The 18,000-nt window shown below is 37.2% G+C and overlaps 1 protein-coding gene across 1 annotated transcript in view; it reads left to right on the top strand.

Annotated features, from left to right (window-relative positions):
- LOC107098895 (ankyrin repeat and sterile alpha motif domain-containing protein 1B-like) overlaps positions 1–18,000 on the top strand; it is a gene marked incomplete at its 3' end in the record, with an annotated part of 257,959 nt that overhangs the window by 185,303 nt on the left and 54,656 nt on the right. Inside the window, exons 14-17 of the mRNA XM_015396776.1 lie at positions 4,516–5,144; positions 6,689–6,811; positions 8,246–8,315; positions 13,747–13,853. Coding sequence (XP_015252262.1) covers positions 4,516–5,144; positions 6,689–6,811; positions 8,246–8,315; positions 13,747–13,853 — 929 coding nt within the window. The remainder of the gene's footprint in view (positions 1–4,515; positions 5,145–6,688; positions 6,812–8,245; positions 8,316–13,746; positions 13,854–18,000) is intronic.

Below are 18,000 nucleotides of genomic sequence, written 5' to 3'. Positions count from 1 at the left end.
TGTTGAGGAAGAGCATGAGTTCTTTGCCGAGCTGAATGCGCACTTTCATCTGGTTTGGTCTGCCGCGGTTTCCGTAGACTCGTGAACGCGTTTTCCAAGTCTGAGGTCTTGACCAAAGCGCTTTCCACTACATTCAGTCATTCACCCATTTATGCGCACACTGATGTTGGCCCTGAGGCTCACTGACAGTAGCATGGCTGCCGTACACCGGCGCCACCAGGCCCTCTGACCGCCATCAGTAGGAAATACGGGTGAAGTGTCCTGCCCAAGGACACAACAACAATGAAAGCTGGAACCAGGGCTTGAACCGACAACCCTTCAACTCCTTCATCAGACGCCACTGTCTCCCCGACATGAAAAGAGACCTACCCAGTAGTGTCTCACCTTGAACAAGGAGAACGCATGTTGGACTCTTGCTTTAGGGTCCAATGTCCTTTTTTTTTTTTTTTAAATGAAGTTAGTTTTTAATTTGGAAATCAAGATCCCAGAGTTTGGAGGACAGTGGGATGGTACCGAATTCATTGAAGTTCACTGTGTTTTCTGAGATTCAGAGTCAATGAGGCTATTTTTAGAGCATTTTATGCTTCCAGAAAACTACCCTGAACTGAACCTCCTAAATAATGTATTAGGTATAGTAAAGATTAGAGATGACCCAAAAATGCAGATGGCCTGATGTCCCCCATTAAAGCATTTTGGGCTTTCATTGCACCTCAGCAGAACCACAGGCTGACAAACAACCCCCCCACAAAAAAAAAAAAAAATTAAAAAAGCCAGCCTGCATTGATGTGTAGCTAATGAAACAGGAAGCTCAACCAGGTAGCAAAATTATAAACATACTTGCTAGGCCTCACATTTCTTTTCAAAATATTGTTGTTTTTTTGTATTTGCTTATGTTATATTGAGATTTTAATTACAGGAGTTTAAGTTTTCATTGTCTGAACACCATCATTCCAAACACAATAAAAAAAAAAGGCTTGACATTTTTTTATTTGTTTATTGAATCTACTTGCGTTTCACTTTTTAAATGAGTCACCTAAACTCTTGATTTAGTTTTTATGCCGACAGCACTTTTTAATTTCTGTTGTAAATCACATTTTGAGTCGATCTCACTGTAGAGTGAGTCATATCTTCAGCCCTGATTAACTGTGGTCTGTTAATGGACGTTCTTTAAACACATCAGACAACACAGCAGAGCAGGGAAAATGCAATATTCACACTTGACATAAAATAGCTCTCTGTTCAAGGGCTAACATCATTGTTGTTCCACGTAATCACTGTTACCTTAGTTTGCAGAGATGGAGATTTCTGCAAAAAATCAGCCGGCTTTGCTGTTGGTCTTATATTTATATTATATTTGTCTGAATGAACCACGTTAAACGACTTTGAGGACTTTGTGTAGATGACACTAGAGCTACGCAGATGAAGGATAATTTAGAAACAGTTTATGCATATATTAAATCATTTTAGCATATAATCAGTGGGTAAATATAAATCCTACTTCTTATTGATTAGAAGACTTTCTCTATACTTAGAATGAATTACTTAAGTCAAAAAGAGCCGTTTAACAATACCTCCCTAACGACCGAGTCTTAACAATCATAGACAGGTTTCAGGTATTACAGGAGACAATCCCCCCCCTTAACGGCAATCCCCCCTTTTAACGACCGACCCTTAGAATCATAGACAGGTTTCAGATATTACAGGCTAACGATGGAACTAAACGACCCATTCATCAGTTACCATTTGCATGTTTCCAAGCGATACAAGGCTTTGTCTATATAAGACTCAAACTCACTGCGGATCCAGACATTTGAATTGAGAAAGCCTCCTAGAGAGGTTGCGAAACGTCTTCAAATGGTGAAAACCAAGTCCAGTGGATATTTTTTGAATTTTTACGGAATAAGTGAAATGTATCCATTCCTCACCCGGCGATACTGGAAAAAAACGGAGATAATCTGAGGAGTCACACCATATGCAGTTTAAAGGGATACCTTTAGTTATCCACATCACTGTTTTAGTTTTTTCTATCTAAAAAATTAACTGTTGCTTATTGGACCTTAAAGGTATAAAGGAGACAGATTCGTTTTTCAACTCAATTAACAAATGCATAGAATTGTTAGAAAAATGGCTAACCTGTTTATACCTACCAGTATGTCAGGGCTGAAATATTTAACCGAATAAATCATGATTGATTTTTGACATAATCGTCAACTAATTTATTTACTGAGTAATTATTAACTGGAATATAGAGACTCTAAATGATTCTTTAGGTGGCAGAGAAACCCACTTAGAGCAATAATTATACCAAAATTATAAAAACAATATATAACATTTTACATCCAAGATAGAAAAGGCTCTATCCAGATCTCCTCAAATGAAAAAGTTTTAATTTCAACCGGTTTAATTTTGTAAAAACTCTTCTTTGAGGAATATTTGGCTATCCAATTATAAATCAATTAATCGAAAAAATTATCAACAGATTAATCGATATGCAAAATATTTGTCAGTTGCAGCTCTAAGTATGGTCCCTACAGTCAAAGGAATAACCAAAAGGTTCAAAACTAGAGCTGTAGCTAACAGAGCTTGCTTTAAATGCAAACTTTTACAGTTTTCTAAACTGTAGCAGAGATTTAACTGGAACCTTGAAATGTGGTTAGATGGAGACCAAAATTATAACAAAAATTCAAGGAAATAAAACTGTTTTTAGTTTACCGTAAGGTTATTATATAATGTCATTATTTATCATTATTATGGTGATATAATTTCATTAGATGTACATGAATTACACCAAACCTCTTGAGCTTTGCTTTGTAACCTAAGATCTGAGTTCTCAGGTCTACATTAGGCTCAGCCATAATAAAAGTTCTCTGTTAAAGTTTACCAATGTTAACAGAAATGCATTCATTGGCTTCAGTTTCAAAAGTGCACAATCTTATCTGTGTTTCTGAAATCTCTAAACATCAGTTATTGGATTAGATATCAAAATAGGTGGAAATCCTTCTATTACATTAATGTAAAACATTTTGGAAGGTAGGGTTATGAGCTGAACATGTTAAAAATCTGAATGTATTTGGTCTCATTTCATTAGTTTTGTTTATCTGTGGAGTCCTTTCAATTAACTGTTACTGTATTAAATTTGTGCACATGCAAAGGTGAGAGGATCTATTTTCTCTTACTATGTGCATATTTAACATTTGGTAAAAATAGTGTTCATGAATCTGTGATAAAAGAAACAACTGCACATATTTATTTACTTTTTATTTGTTACTTTTCTGTCTTTTATTTTTTATCCGTGATTTGTAAAATGTGAACATGTGTGAAAGGTGTACTACTACTGCACAAAAATTGCCCATACTGGGACAAATAAAAGCTACTGAACTGAACTGAAAATGAAACAAGTCAGGAAAAACAAACTACTAGTCTGGCTACATTTTATAGGGTTCTAGGTTATGGTGTCATTACTTGTATGCATGGTGCATCTAGTGCACTTAGCTGTTTAGACGCCGTTTCACTATTTACTTTTAAAGCAAATTAATTAGGCTGCACAGATCACTAGTACATAATAATCCATTTATTGGACCTTGTTAAGAGCACAGCAGCAGTGGTATGTTATGTCCAAAACTTTACTGTCCTCTAATTCTGTCTTCTTTTGGTTCTCTAATGCTTTCAAACACTCACTAGCTTTTCTTTTGAGTTTCGAGTATTAAAAGAACTGTTTTCTTATTTTCCCCTGTATTTTTGGAGTGATCTTCAGAGCACATCTCAAATTTGTGTTATTTTGGAGTGTTTGAATCTCCTATAAAAACTTCTGTAACTGAAAAGTGTAAATGTTCTTTTTAGGCTGGATCTTTGCTTTTTTAGCTTCTATTTTGTTGACTGACCTGATTTATTCCACGTGTTTTTATTTTATTGCTAAACTTTTAGCCTGTACTCCTAATTTGTGTTTTTTTTTTTAAGAAAGCTACTCTCAAATAAGAGCCATAAATGTTAAGAGACCTCCTGGTTAAATGAGCTTTAATAAAATTAAATGTTTCATCTGCACATCAGGCAAGCAGGTCAAATGATGTCAGCATCCATTATAGTCTCTTATTCACTGTCTGCGTCAATATAAAACAGTTTGTTGTAACATAATGATGAAAGTCCTTGGGCGTTTTTTTTTTTTTTTTGGTTTTAAAAAAAAGAACAAAACAAAGAAAAATGATGCACTTTGTACTTGAACTCGTCAAAGACTTTAGTTTTATACCACTGGGGCTTTGCTTCGAGATGCATATATGCTTGAGAAAGACAAAGATTTAGTTAGACAATATGTTGGAAAAAGAATCCACTTAGTGACAGGTGGCCTTTAATACTCTGAAGCAGATTATTGGGATTCTTGTAAAGAAGAAATAAAATGGAAAATTAGAGTGAAAAAAAAGTATGATATTGTTCTAGACTTTAATTTAGCTGCATTCAATTGTAAATGATCTAAACTATGATTTACAGGTGGTTATTTTCTTTTCTGTATCATTTCTGCAGACGACGGGACGTACCAGCGAGATCCACCCCCTCCTCCTCTTTGCTCTTCCTCCAGTTCAAGTCGTCTTGTGGAGGAAAACAGAAAAAGTCTCATCCCAGAGGAGTTTGCCGGCCTTCTTCATGGGTCCTCTCCAGCCTGTGAGCCCCCAGATACGCCTTATCACCTTTACAGCCCCAAACACTTTAAATATTCCTCTTCAGAAGTTCAGAGCAGCGTGCTGCAGACCCCTGACTTCAGCGTTGTGATTGGCGGGGGAGCCTCACAGGGCTTATCCAGAACTGAAAAAGAATCGTCTCCTCAAAGGGCTGAAAAGCCACAGGTTGTTTATCGGACCGTCTTCCACACCAGGGTCAACCAGGACCAAGGTCAGCACAAGAACTGTGAGCAGGAGGATCTGCCTCACGGATGGTCAACGCGTAGCCATCCGTCCCCTCGTTCCTTGAGGCAAAACGGAGAAGTTCCAGACTTTCAGGGGAACCAGGCAGGAGCTGAGGCCAAGGAAGGTTACGAGGAGAGAGCGTGCACCCTGGGGAGGATGAGGTCCGTCCCGCGCAGCGTGTTGGATTTGCAGCTGTCAAAGTCCCTTTCCAAGTCGGATTCAAACCTGGTGGCCGTGTCCCCCATACAGGTGAGAGGTTTTTTTTTTTGTTTTTTTTACTTCAGTTGGCATCAGTTACAAAGAAATTAAGGTGTGCAAATCCCTCTTAAAAGGTCAGGTTGTTGAATACATCTCAGAAGTACTAAATCTAATGTTACATATTTTCTATGCAATGAAAACTAAAATTAATTTTTTAGAGGAGAAGGAGTGCTAGTCAGGAGCAGGATGCAAAAAATAGAATATATAGCAATAAATGCAAAGAAAAAACTGTATGTTCTTGGAAATTGGTGAGAATTATTAAAGTGAGGCTTACAGTAACACTGAAGAATGGTTCCATTTGGAACCCTGCATCACTATTGTCTTCCAAAATCCTCGCGGGAGGAAGAAAAAGTGATTCGGGACTTTTACTGTAAGGAAACATTTCAAAATTAATCTTTTAACACACAAATAAATCTGTGCATTTCTATAATCCCAAAAAACACCAACAGTACAGCACAGTAGGAGCAACATTATACTATGGGATTACTTTTCTTTAAATTAAGCGGATTTTAGGTCTGTGTGGACAAAATATAAACTGCAAACCTGAGTCTGTTCTGACTTGAGTGTTTCCTAAAACCTCTGGCAAAAATTTTGAAATCACTGGCTTTGGCGGATGTTCATTCAGTTGTTTAATTATGTAGAAAAGAGCAAATCACAGACATGACACAAAACTAAACTAATTTCAAATGGCAACTGTCTGGCTTTAAGAAACACGTAAAAAAAAAAAAAAAAATGAGTTAGTCAGTAATGCTCACTTTTTTAGACCAAGCAGAGGAAAAAAATTATGGAAAGCAGGATTTTAATTTTATTCATCCAAGGTAATAAAAGAGTGAAGCAGAAAATCAAGATTTTTTTAATGGAAAATATTTCTAAGTGAAGATTTCGGTTGCTGATATATTCATAAAAAGGACAATATTATATTAATTTAAACAGTCAAATACATACAGATCTTTTTCTATTTAACCCCTAAAAGATTATCACTTTAAACACTTAATTAATTAAGTAAATTTTTTTTGTCTCTTGTTTTATTGGTGCTGCGACATTATGAATTTCCACCTCCTGGGATCACTAATTTTTTATTCTATTCTCATATATCAATAAATGTGACATCTATAGCAGGGTGTGAAAAATTTACAGACAAGTCTTTCCTTTAAGACTTGAAGATCAGCACAGTTTATGAAAGCCTTGTCTTGTGAGTGTCCCATTTAGATAGAAATAAGTTTTCAGTTGATGCAGATTCAACCATGTTGAATATTCATGTGTATAAATTACAGTTTCTATGGTGTGACTTCAGAAAGTTCAAGCCGGTCCAGGCAATGAGATAACTCGCCAATCTGGGCCACAGTGTTCCACGCCTTGTGCTGCGTTTGAGTTTTAATTCAATTTCAATAAATTATAAGCTGTGAAAAATGCAGTTTGTTTGATTAAAATCTGTTTTATGAAACTCTGATTTCATTTTTTTTTTTTAGAATTTCAATTATTATTATTTTTTTTAGCATATCTGTGAATATTTTTTTTTTTTTTGTTTCTTATAGGAGGAACACAGTTGGGGTTCTGGATCACGGGGCCAGGGACCCGGAACCCCCGGCTCCCGAGAGGGTGTGAGCCCTGAAAAAAGACTGGAGCGAACCCCCTCCTTCACAGCTGAGTGGGAGGAGGTAAGATGACGCAAATAGATTAAGGTCCAGATTATCTAATCAGTCGAGACATTTAAGAAGGAACAAAGACGCCGATCTCTGTCTGCTCTAGAACTGATTAAAGCAAATAAGCTTTTCAGAGCAAATGGTTTCTGCAGGAGTGAAGAGTGCACCCTCAGCACTGACCACCATCTAACTGCTTTCCTTTGAAACATGCTCCACTTGTACAGTGCAGAAGGAGAAAAGTGCTAATTGAACATGTTTCCCCTCTGATGTTCCTGGAGCTGCAGGGAAGAAGGGAATCTTTGAAAGTAGTTTCTATTGTGGAGGGTGGAGAGCAGAGGTCGAGGCTGCAGTGGGCTGGAGATCTTAACGCGTTTGTCTCAGCGGCTCAGTTTATTACAGGGTTCCTGACATGGAAGTTATTCTCTGACTTCCCACTGCAGTTAAATCTTTTGACATTACTTTCTTAAAAAAAAAAAAAAAAAGCAAATCCAATCAGATCTAATCACACAACCTAAAAAGATTCTGATGATGTGAGTGAAAGCCTATTAGTGTATGGAAGCTTTGCCACATTTGCATATACATGTTAATTATCCAAAACAACCCCTGACTTGCCGATCAGATGAATTACCATCAGGTTTTTATTCTTTTTCGACATCTTACTATTTATGGTAACCTTTCCTGCCTTACGGCATGGAATTTAAAAGAAAAAGTTCAGGCGGCTTCTGGGTTAATATATGGGGAAATACAAAGCTGCCCTATTTGCAGCGCATAGAAAGAGCTACATTGTTGGAAAAAGACGAAGCACAAGGGATGTCAGAAAAGCTCCTCATTAACGCAACAGGAATCAAGCAGATGTAGTTTTCTGCTTTTTGTACGTTATAACCAAAGTTGTAGTTATAATGTTGAGATTAAAAAAAGATTTCATGTTTCTTAGTGTGAAAAAAGATCAAACTGCTTATTTCACTTCCCTTCGACAGTTTTCTGTTTTCTGAAAAACAAAGAGACTGATTTAGCTGTAAACCATAAATAAAAAAAGTGAAAGGTCTGAATATTTGTATTTAGTTCTACTCATGTAATTGGTGTAAATAAGAGCTTATTTAGATTCCTTTGTAAATAGTGCAAGTGACACTTTGTGTGCTGCTGAGGATGGTTGGCTATGCTGCCTTATTGACAGATGAGCAGGTTGTGCAGTTCACTGGTTAGCAGCATGTCCACAGAGCTGCAGCCAGCAGTCGGCCTCCTTCTGGCTTCATCTCTGTTCAGAAAGTCTGAAAAGTTTTCTGCTCCTTTAGTTCACAGAGGAAATGGCTGACACTCAGCATCCTGGTTGGTGTAAAGATCATATTATGTGACGCACGAATCCAAAAATAGCCTTTAGCCTTATTCCTGGGAAATAACTTTCCCTCCTATTAATATGTCCTGTACACATCTCTTTTTCCATCTGTTTAGATTGACAAGATTATGAGCTCTATCGGCGCGGGGATCGGCAGCGGATTGGATGTCAAAGAGGTTACCTCAGGTAAACAACATCCCAGATGTATGAGTGTCAGGGGAGTTAATCTAAAGGATAAATCCTGTTAAAAAAAAAACTGCTTACATTAGCTGGTTTGTGTGCAAGGCTGGGTCATGCACACCACAAAGTAACTGTTAGAATCCTAAACCATAATACCAATACAGGCCATTGAAACACATTTTTCTCAAAAATAGCTATTTAGTTGAAAATATATGTAATACAATTACAAAGTTTAGCAAATGATCAGCTTAGAATTAAAGTGCTTTATGGTTTTCAAGAATGAGTACAGTGCTTCTACTTATGCTAATTATCCGACCATATGATTTGGAACCAATCTGCTATAAAACAAACTATTTAGGAAGATTTAAATCCCATTTAATTGGAAAGCTTATAGACTGTGATTTGCAGTGCTGGTAAAAGATTAAAAGGTCTCATAATAATAACATTTAGAGCATGTTTTTACTGTTTGAGCAGGAAAATTCCTCTGAGATTTGGCGGACAGCCTGTACCAATAACCTCCTCTTTCAGCCCTCTTCTTAATGAGCTGTTTTGGCTTTCCACGCCTTCGCCTTCCCGAAGGCTGCGCAGCCACACCTTGTAACCATGACAACCAGTCAGGGTTCGTAATGATGGCAGCTAGGATAGTAGAATAATACAGAAGACAAAGGCGGACCTTAAACGATGGGCGGCTCCTGTCCGCTCTGAGCAGCCAATAAGTGACAACAAATAACAGGAGCAGCTTTATGTTACAGTCGCTCACTGCCGTTCATTTATGATGTTGACAATAATAATAAAAAATGTTTATCAAATATGGACAAATCTCATTCTAATCATTCCTTCTACATACAGAGCCATCCAGTTTTTTTAGGGACGGCCCGAAACCCTAGACTGTAAACAATGTTTCGATAAACAAACCCAACAACTACACAGTAGGAAGTTAACCTGAGCTGCTACAGCCTCTAACTGAGCTGCTATTTGCAAAATTAATTTAATTTAAGCACACAATCAGAAATACTGCAGATATCATGTTAGGAAAAGACTGTTTCTTAAGCACGGAGAAGATTATCCATCTCATAAAAACCACACGCTTATCAAAACTGTCAAAGACACAAATGTTAGCTGCAGTGCTAAAGTGTTTTCAGGCCAAGCAGTCCAACACAGTAAAGTCATGTTCAGCTCTTACCCTTAGAGACAGTTGGTATCAATCCACTCTTCTATGTAAGGTGTTTAAAGAAGCCTGCTTATGAAGCATTCTTTGATTCATTTGTGAACCTCATACACAGGCTTCAGGACAAATATGACAATTAGACAAGGATTATAAAGTAAATTCTTCAAAATATGGAACCTTTAAATTCTGTAGAAATGCAGTTGGTTAAAATAAAAGAAATATGCAAATATTTTGAGGAAACCTCCCCATCTCATTAAAATAAAGGACCTGGGAGAGATGAAATTCTTTTTTTTTTTTTAGTCTAACAAATGAAAGAGTTAAAAGTCACTTAGTGGTATGAAAATAAGTTGAGTTAAATTAGCAAAATATGAGATGAACTAAACCTTTTCTTGTTAAGAAAAGGTTTAGTTATACATTCCGTGAATGATTGATTCAGGGAATGTATGCCTTAACTTCTGGTTCAAGTACCTTGCTGAAGGGCACATCATGTGTGCCTTGAGAAGCTGTGCTTGAACTTGTAACTTTCTAATTGCCAGAAAGCTTGCCTCCCCATGAAAAACAAAAGTTATTCTCCATAGTTTAATGCTTTGTTTACAGTAATAAAAACATTACAAAGTACATCAAAATGTTTTAAATCTATGAGATTTAAGAAGAATTTCCAAAAGTAAATATGGTTGATTTTTATGATAAAAGCAGCAGTTTATGGGGGGATCGTTTTAAATTACATGCAAACTTGGAAGCTCTGACCTACTTAAAGATGGGACATTTAATGGACTCTATGCACAACTCCACTACTCCCTGAACTTAAGGCAGCTCTTTTGTTTCCTGTTATTACTGGATGGACTGATTAACCTGGCCTTGGCTACTGAGGTCAAACACACCTGGATTAATCAGTTCATCCAGTAAAAAAAGACAGGAAACAAAGGCGCTGCCTTAAAGTCAGGAAGTAGTGGAGTGGTGCATAGAGCCCATTGGAAATGCTCTCCTGTTGTTAATTGCTGTCAATACTAAAGTCCAGCGATATTCAGATACTAATATTTAAAAAATAACCGTTTTTTTTAAAAGAAAACGGTCTTTTGCCGTGTCCGTTTTAGTGTGACGTCACTTTGGGAGAATGTCTAGCTAACATGGCTGATATACAGACTGAATGAATAGCAAGAGCAACAGAATTTATTATGAATCTTCTTCCAGTGAGCGTATAATCCAGTTGATAAACAGGTCCTGCAACTCCTGCCCCATATGTTCTCTTTTGCTCTTGAGAGCGATATATTGCTACACATGCTTGTCTCATTGTAAAGAAAAGCAAAAAAATGTACATCAAAACCAAAAAACTGTCTCTTAAGCTCCTGCCAGACGAGAGCCGATCCCCCTATGTGACGTCACTGGTTGCAAACGTGGTTGCTATGGCACCTTCTTGGATTCGGCTGAACGATATGATACTTTTTTTTGTTGTCGTTTATGAATAATAACTATTCCGTTCTCGCTCTGAAAAAAAAAAAATCTCCATTTCTCTAATCAACTAACTTTTCATCCCAGCTTTAATATGAACAGAAATGCTTTATTATCAGACCCTCTGTCTGGGTGAAATCGTGTTCATTTAATCAACCAAAAAGGGCTGAAATGACTATAATAAAGCACAATCTATTTAGTTGATTGCTAACTCTTTTATTAAGACTCCAGTCATACAGGTTTATGACCCTGGCTGGGATTTCATCTCCAACCTTAGACACCAGTGATTTTCTTTTCTTAAATCTGTGTTTTTATGACGGTGCAAATTTACAATAGTCTTATGTCATAGAACATGTGAGGTTTCTTCTGTAAATGTATGACTTTCAAACATCCGAGGAGTTTTTACATGAATTATGATTAATTTGCACATTTTTTCTGCATGTTATCTCCATCTTCATGACCTCTTTCACTCTCTATACAAGTAATAAAACTTGCAAAATACTTTCAGCTATTCCATAAAGATTCATACTGTGTAATAAAATGTTGTGCTTTGCAATAGTTTTTTTTCTAAATGGCATTTTATTCCTTCTGGCAAACAGAGGATATTTTATTGCTGTCAAACAGGTGAAACAGCACAGCTGTCACTGTGCCTTTTAAATGGCAAAAGTGGGCAAGGAGAACTTCTGCATCATTATTTCTTCAAACCTCTGCAAGCCCACACCACCACGCAGAAGAGCAACTTTACTCTTCTTTGAAACTGTGATTTTTAGAAAAAAAAGACCAGTTGTTTGTTAATTTAATTCAATTAAAAAAACGTTAAATTTAGCCTAAGATGGGAGATGAATCTGGGATCTTCCGTCATGTTCAAAACATGCACAATCCTCTGCGTGTCACAGATATGTTTTATCCATCCCAGCAAATTTTAATGCATTAGCCAGAAATGTATTAGTTTGAATTCCTAAGGAATGAAAATGACAACAAACCCTTCTTACAGTGACCTGTCACTGATGGGCTACAGTTAGCAGCCCTACAAAGTCAATGTTTAGAAACTTAGAATAACACCCTATTGTTTTAAATTATAATAAATGTGATTGGAATTAATTTATAGGAAATTGTTTTATTTTGAGCTGCCTTGCAAAAGCATTCATACATTCGAAGCATTTTTGCAATTCTGCTTTATTACACTAATATAAAAGAACATGATTTTTGTGCCTCTTTTTTTGTTTTTAAAACAAAAATCAAAAAGTCTGTGGATTAACAGTTTTTAATCTGATCCACTGCAGCCTTTAGTAGTCACCTTATAGGCCAAAGGCCAAAGAGATTTGTTGGAGAACATTACAGGATCACAAAGATCAAGGAACCCAGCAGAGAGGTCAGGAATGATGGGACGAGTTAAAGCCTCTTCATTCATGAGAACAACCAAGTTTAAGTCCAGATATCACAACAATGGAGAATATGTGGCAGGTATTATTAGTTAGTGTTCAGATGTTTTCCATCCAGTTTGGCTGAGTTAAACTTTTGCAAAGAAAAATGGTGGAGACGTCACCAAAACACTTATTGCTGTAAATGCAGTGACAATGACTTCTTCTATTTTTCACTCCATCATTAATTTTTATTGATTTATTTTATCAAATCAATAATATACATTAAAATCAACACAAAATTGTTACAGGAAAATATGAGTTTTGCAAGGCACAAAATATATCGATAAAATTCTCTCCACCTGCAAACCTTGAATCCTCCTTCAGTCATCTGTTTGCTGCATGCAGCTTTTCTCTCCTATACCAACTTCCACCTCCTGATCCCTCCTTCTTTTTTATTTGGTATTTTCTTCATCTTCTCTTTCATCTATCACTGCAAAGTCCGTTCTAACCATGGTTACCATAGCCAGAAATCTGCTAGTTCAAAAGCAGCTCAACCTCACAACTAGAGCATGCATATCACATCAAATAAAGCAACATGCATATGCAGGGCTGCGTGGATTCACTGAGGAATGGTGTGTGTCTGTGTGTGTGTGTATGTGTGGGTGGGAGGGATTCTGGCTCAAAGACAAAGACGCTGGAACTGTTGTGGTGGCTATTATCAACGGAGCGAGGTAGATATATGTATAGCAGCAGAGACAGCAGGGTGTCGATCGCCACTGAGGAAGAATAGAGACCAGAGGGAAGTTGGTGAGGAGGGGGAGGCAGAGCTGAGAAAGAGAGGGAGAGAAAGAGAGAGAGGAGGCTGCAGAAGCATACAGATGAGAGTGGGAGTACTTGATAAAGAGAAATCTACAACGCAGCAGCTCTCTCTCTGGCACGCGCATGCATATACACCAGCTCAGGGGAGCGACCAAGCGAGCGCAACAGCTGAACCGAGAGCGGATGCTGCTGCTGCTGCGCTTTGTAGGAGAGACAGATCTACACTCCATCTAATCTCTGGCAGGATTTACCCGGCAGGATAGGAGCGCTTTTCTGGATACAACTTTCAGTTTCAGCCTCCGCTTCTTATCCTCCTCTGGCTGGATTCAGAGAACATCTGCACATCTGCACTTTACCTGTTTGGCTCCTTTGCATGCTGACCCCCTCTATCCCCATCATGCCCCTTGCCTAGATTTTTTTTTCCCTCTCCCCCTTCACCCTTTCCCCTCCCTCTACCTACCCTCCCTTTATTTTTCCTTGCCAAAAGACTCCTCTGAAAGCATGGCGGGCTCCTTCGACAGCCACTTTGCCCGCCAGAACATGATGTGGCAGTGCCAGCTGTCTCAGCCGGACTGCCGCTGCTATCGCGTGGACGGCTACTCCCTACTGAAACGTTTGCCCCTGCACCCCCTCATAGGTCCCCGCTGCCCGCTGCAGTCCGTTGGACAGTGGCTGGACTCCATCGGTCTGGTCCAGTATGAGAACCACCTGCTGGCCAATGGATTTGACAACGTTCAGTTCATGGTGAGTGTTTCTGTTTTATGACATTTTTAGATAAACTGTTGAATGGAAGTCCAATTTCTGTAAATTATAGAGTTTCTTGCACCTGTTTGCATCATCTTGATCTTCAGAGCTGGTTAGATTTTCTTTTTCTGAATATCCTCTGTATTCATCAGTCTTTTCTTGCAATCATTGCTGCCTCTCCCTACTGATGCCATGTGAAGACCCTCCTACGCACAGAAACCCTTCACATCTTCACCACCAGCTCTAGCTGCACACACTACAGACACATGCTGCATTGATGTTTTGAAAGCACGAGTAGCTTCTGCAGAGATTTTGTCCTTCCAACCACCTGTAGCTTGTGAATTTGAAAACGATCCGCTCAGTTTTGTCCAGCGATCCCTTTCTGTGACGTAGGGAAGAGGTTCGTAGGAGGAAGGAGGTCATTTATCATTTTAAATGATGTGTAATATGAGGGAGGCTTTGCGAGGACAACACAGAACAGTGAAGTTGAAAATGAGGAGAAAGGGGGAGGGCTGAGGAGATGCAATGAAGTTAAATTGCGAGAAACTGCAGCAGGGGCAGAAAGACAGAAAGCGCAGGGATGCTGACTGAATGAGTTTCCCCAGAGATCAGCGATGCTGAGATGGAACCAACTTTAAAATATCAACAAGTTGGGACCGATTGAAAATAACTGCATACATTTTTTTTTATTCACATTTGAACTATTAGACTAAATGCAAAAACATTGTGCTATGTCTGATATGAGAAAAATGGTATCTGAATCTGTTAAGACATTTTTGTATGTTTGCATTGGTTTTCCACTCTGTGTGACCCGCATTTATTCCTTTATTTACTCTGGGAAACCCATGAAATGTTCTTTATCTATTTGAATTTATAATCAACAAGAAGTCATTGCAAATATGTTTCAGATTTTGAGCTTGTTTTTATGTTTTCAAAGAAGAGCTATAAACAAAACAAACATTAAAAACCGAGAACCTAACCTTTAATCTCTCTGCATTTGGACACAAGCAGCTTGTTTTGTTTAATTGTAGCCATTCTGCCACAAAATGTAAGAAAGCAATTATATTGAGAAAATAAGTGATATCACAACTCTTATGTGTTACTGTAAAAAACGATTTTATTTTTTTAAAACAACAAAATTTTCTAGATTTGACATTTAAATTATCTTCAGTATCTTATACTTATAATACACAGTTAGCATGGTAAGCACTAAACATCAATCCCCAAATATATTAAGATTATTCCACATCTAGTATATGGGGAGCTCAGGGAATAACAAAGAACAACATATTTAACTGCCCTAAATTAACCTTCCTGTTAGCTGTTCAAAGTTTAGCTCTCTTTGTAAAGATACATCTTAAAACGTTTATGTTTCTCCTTCTGTATAACAGGACCACAGCTAATGTTTTAAGCGTCTCCAAGCAACAGAATTTACAAAAAATCCTGGATAGATGTCAATGTTTCAGAAAAAAACTGAGTGAAAGTCCTATTGCCCCTGATTTAAGCTTGTTTTGTTAGTATTTCAGATTACTATAAAAAAAAAATCAATTCCACTACTTTTGCAGCAATGACTCAGGTGTCACTGAATCACTTTTCTAACTTCTTGTTTGAAAGACAGCAAGGCTTTAGTTTAAGTTTTTGATACTTGCTTCAGCTAACATCTTGCATTGTTAAGTGTTCAGTTACTACAGTGGTTGTTATTCTATCACCCCGACCTTCACTAAGGGGCTGAAGCCCCCCTACCTTTGTAAATAATGACTTTAGTCCTCGATGAACAATTGATAATCCTCTAAGCATGAGACAATTTCCATTTTATTTGATTTATTCTATCTCAATTAATTTCTGTTATTATGAGTCCTATGAGATATATTTATTCATAAACAAATACTGTTTGTGGCTACAAACAGCCAAACTGCTCTGAGTTTGACTTTATGAATTCTAATAAGAAGCTGCTAAAATGAGTAAATTAAATAAGCCTATTAAATGTAATTCTATACATTTATCAAACAGGCTCCAATTATAAAATTTCACTCTAATTTAAGAACACTATGTAGATCTGTATGTAGATTAATTAATATTCACACAAAGTTTATCATTTTTTTATGTTTTCTTTTTTCTGGCTGTATTTTATTATAAGTCAATCGCACTCCCTCAAAGCAACTAATCAGCACTGGTGACTACAATGGATTTGGACATTTTCGTCTGTGACTGATTTGTTCCTTATTTTATATCATCTACCCGTAGTTATGTGGGTTGAGGAGCTTTGGGGATTTTCTAAGCTCCTGGTTTTTTCTTGTTGAGTCTAGATATTCTTAATTTCTCCATCAATTCATAAATATATTTTTATTACATTAGAAAATAAAAAGAGCTTAAACAAAAAAAAATATCTACCAACATCAGTGACTTCAAATGCAAAGCGGCTCTTCGCTTTAAAGGTTATTCTGCCGGAGTCCCTCTTTGTTTGTGGAGGTTTTACATGTAACACTGATATATATGACTTGCTAAACAAACCTATTGTGAGAAATGAATTCAGATTATATCTCTTATTTGCATTGCAGATATATATCAGTCACTAGAAACCCTCCTTTAAGGAGAGCTTAAGGTTAGGTTCCCTTTGGTTGCTACACAGATGTGGGAAATCAAGTTAAATGCCAAGTTCAAACTGGAAAAGTCAACACATTTAAAAGAACCAATTTTTTTGGTCCTGCATTTCAGGGACGGTTCAAGTTCATCTGCAGAACTGATTGCTTTTGCAAATGAACTTGACCTCAGTTTTCATTTGCCTCTGTGTGAAAAGGACACATGTGATGTAGGATTGCACATGCAAATAAAATGAGAACATTACCACTCTCTGCTGAAGGGGTTGTTAAAATAGGCGTGTCTGAAAGCTTTAACTAGCCAGTAGAGGACATGTAGACCGGATTGATGGTCCAATAAAAAAGAAGTGGAAGGATATTAAGAGCATTCCTCTGAAGGACACTGACAGAAACCGGTAAAGGCTGATGAGATTTAATATTAGAGTTGCCATTTTTATATTGACTGTTCCCTTCAGACAGATAAAAAAACTTTGATCAAACTGGTTTGATCATTTTGTAAATCTTAAGCAAATAGTTACATCCACGGCACTGATGGAGTTTGTATAAAAGATATTCAGGTCCAGAAGCAAGAGGAAATAATCAGGTCTATTTTCATTGATATTAAAATTTGTTTCTATAATCCATTAAATATATATACTCAATGAATTTTTAAGATATACGGAAGCATATTGCATTCACCAAAAAAAAAAACAAAAAAAAAACAGCTTATCTCGTTAAAAAAAAACTGCTTATCTCGTAATTACGAGATCTTTTCTCATAATTACGGGATCTTTTCTCTAACAATCCACTCATTGTTCATGTTTCATGTAGCGGCGATCAGCAATGACCGTCCTTCCAGATCACCTTAATATGACATATTATCTCATAATTATGACATCTTATCTCGTAATTATGAGATAAGATCTCATAATATTGAGATTGGGATCTCATAATTATGACATAAAGATGTCATAATTATGAGAAAAGATCTCGTAATTACAAGATAATATCTCGTAATTATGAGATACTGATTTCGTAATTATGAGGTAAGCTGTCAGAATCTTTTTCTTTGTTGAATGCAATACGCCTCCGTAAAGATACGCTGTAACAACAGGAAGCAGTTTGTGCAAAGAAACAATGAGTCAACATGGTTTAATGCCATATATGGACTACAAGGGTAATTTTTATTGCTCTGTCTCATGTAAGGTTTACCTTGAAAGCAAGATGCATTGTTGCGAGATTTGTGAATTTACAAACTTGTGAAAAAACATCTGGACAGAAAACAAAGGATGCATTAGCCCCGATACAGAAAATGTTTTGGACCAATAAAATACATGACGTCAAACAGAGACAGAAGGCTGAAGCAAAGCAAACATGGCTGACCCTGTTTTAGTAAAAGAATGAGATTTGTGCCTTTGTGGATGGGAAAGATGTTTGCGCGTTCCTCCTGAACGTATTTGGTTTATCCGTTAACGCCGCTAGTTGTGAAACAAATCAAGATTATGATTGGTCACAACTGCTACTGCTGCTGTGATTGGGTATAACCTCGACATCAGAGGCCAGTGCAACTT

The sequence above is a fragment of the Cyprinodon variegatus genome, unplaced genomic scaffold (genome assembly GCF_000732505.1).
Source record: "Cyprinodon variegatus isolate N-32 unplaced genomic scaffold, C_variegatus-1.0 Scaffold820, whole genome shotgun sequence".
Taxonomy (NCBI): domain Eukaryota; kingdom Metazoa; phylum Chordata; class Actinopteri; order Cyprinodontiformes; family Cyprinodontidae; genus Cyprinodon; species Cyprinodon variegatus.
The sequence above is the reverse complement of the archived record's forward strand: the minus strand, read 5'-3'. Positions and strand labels throughout refer to the sequence as shown.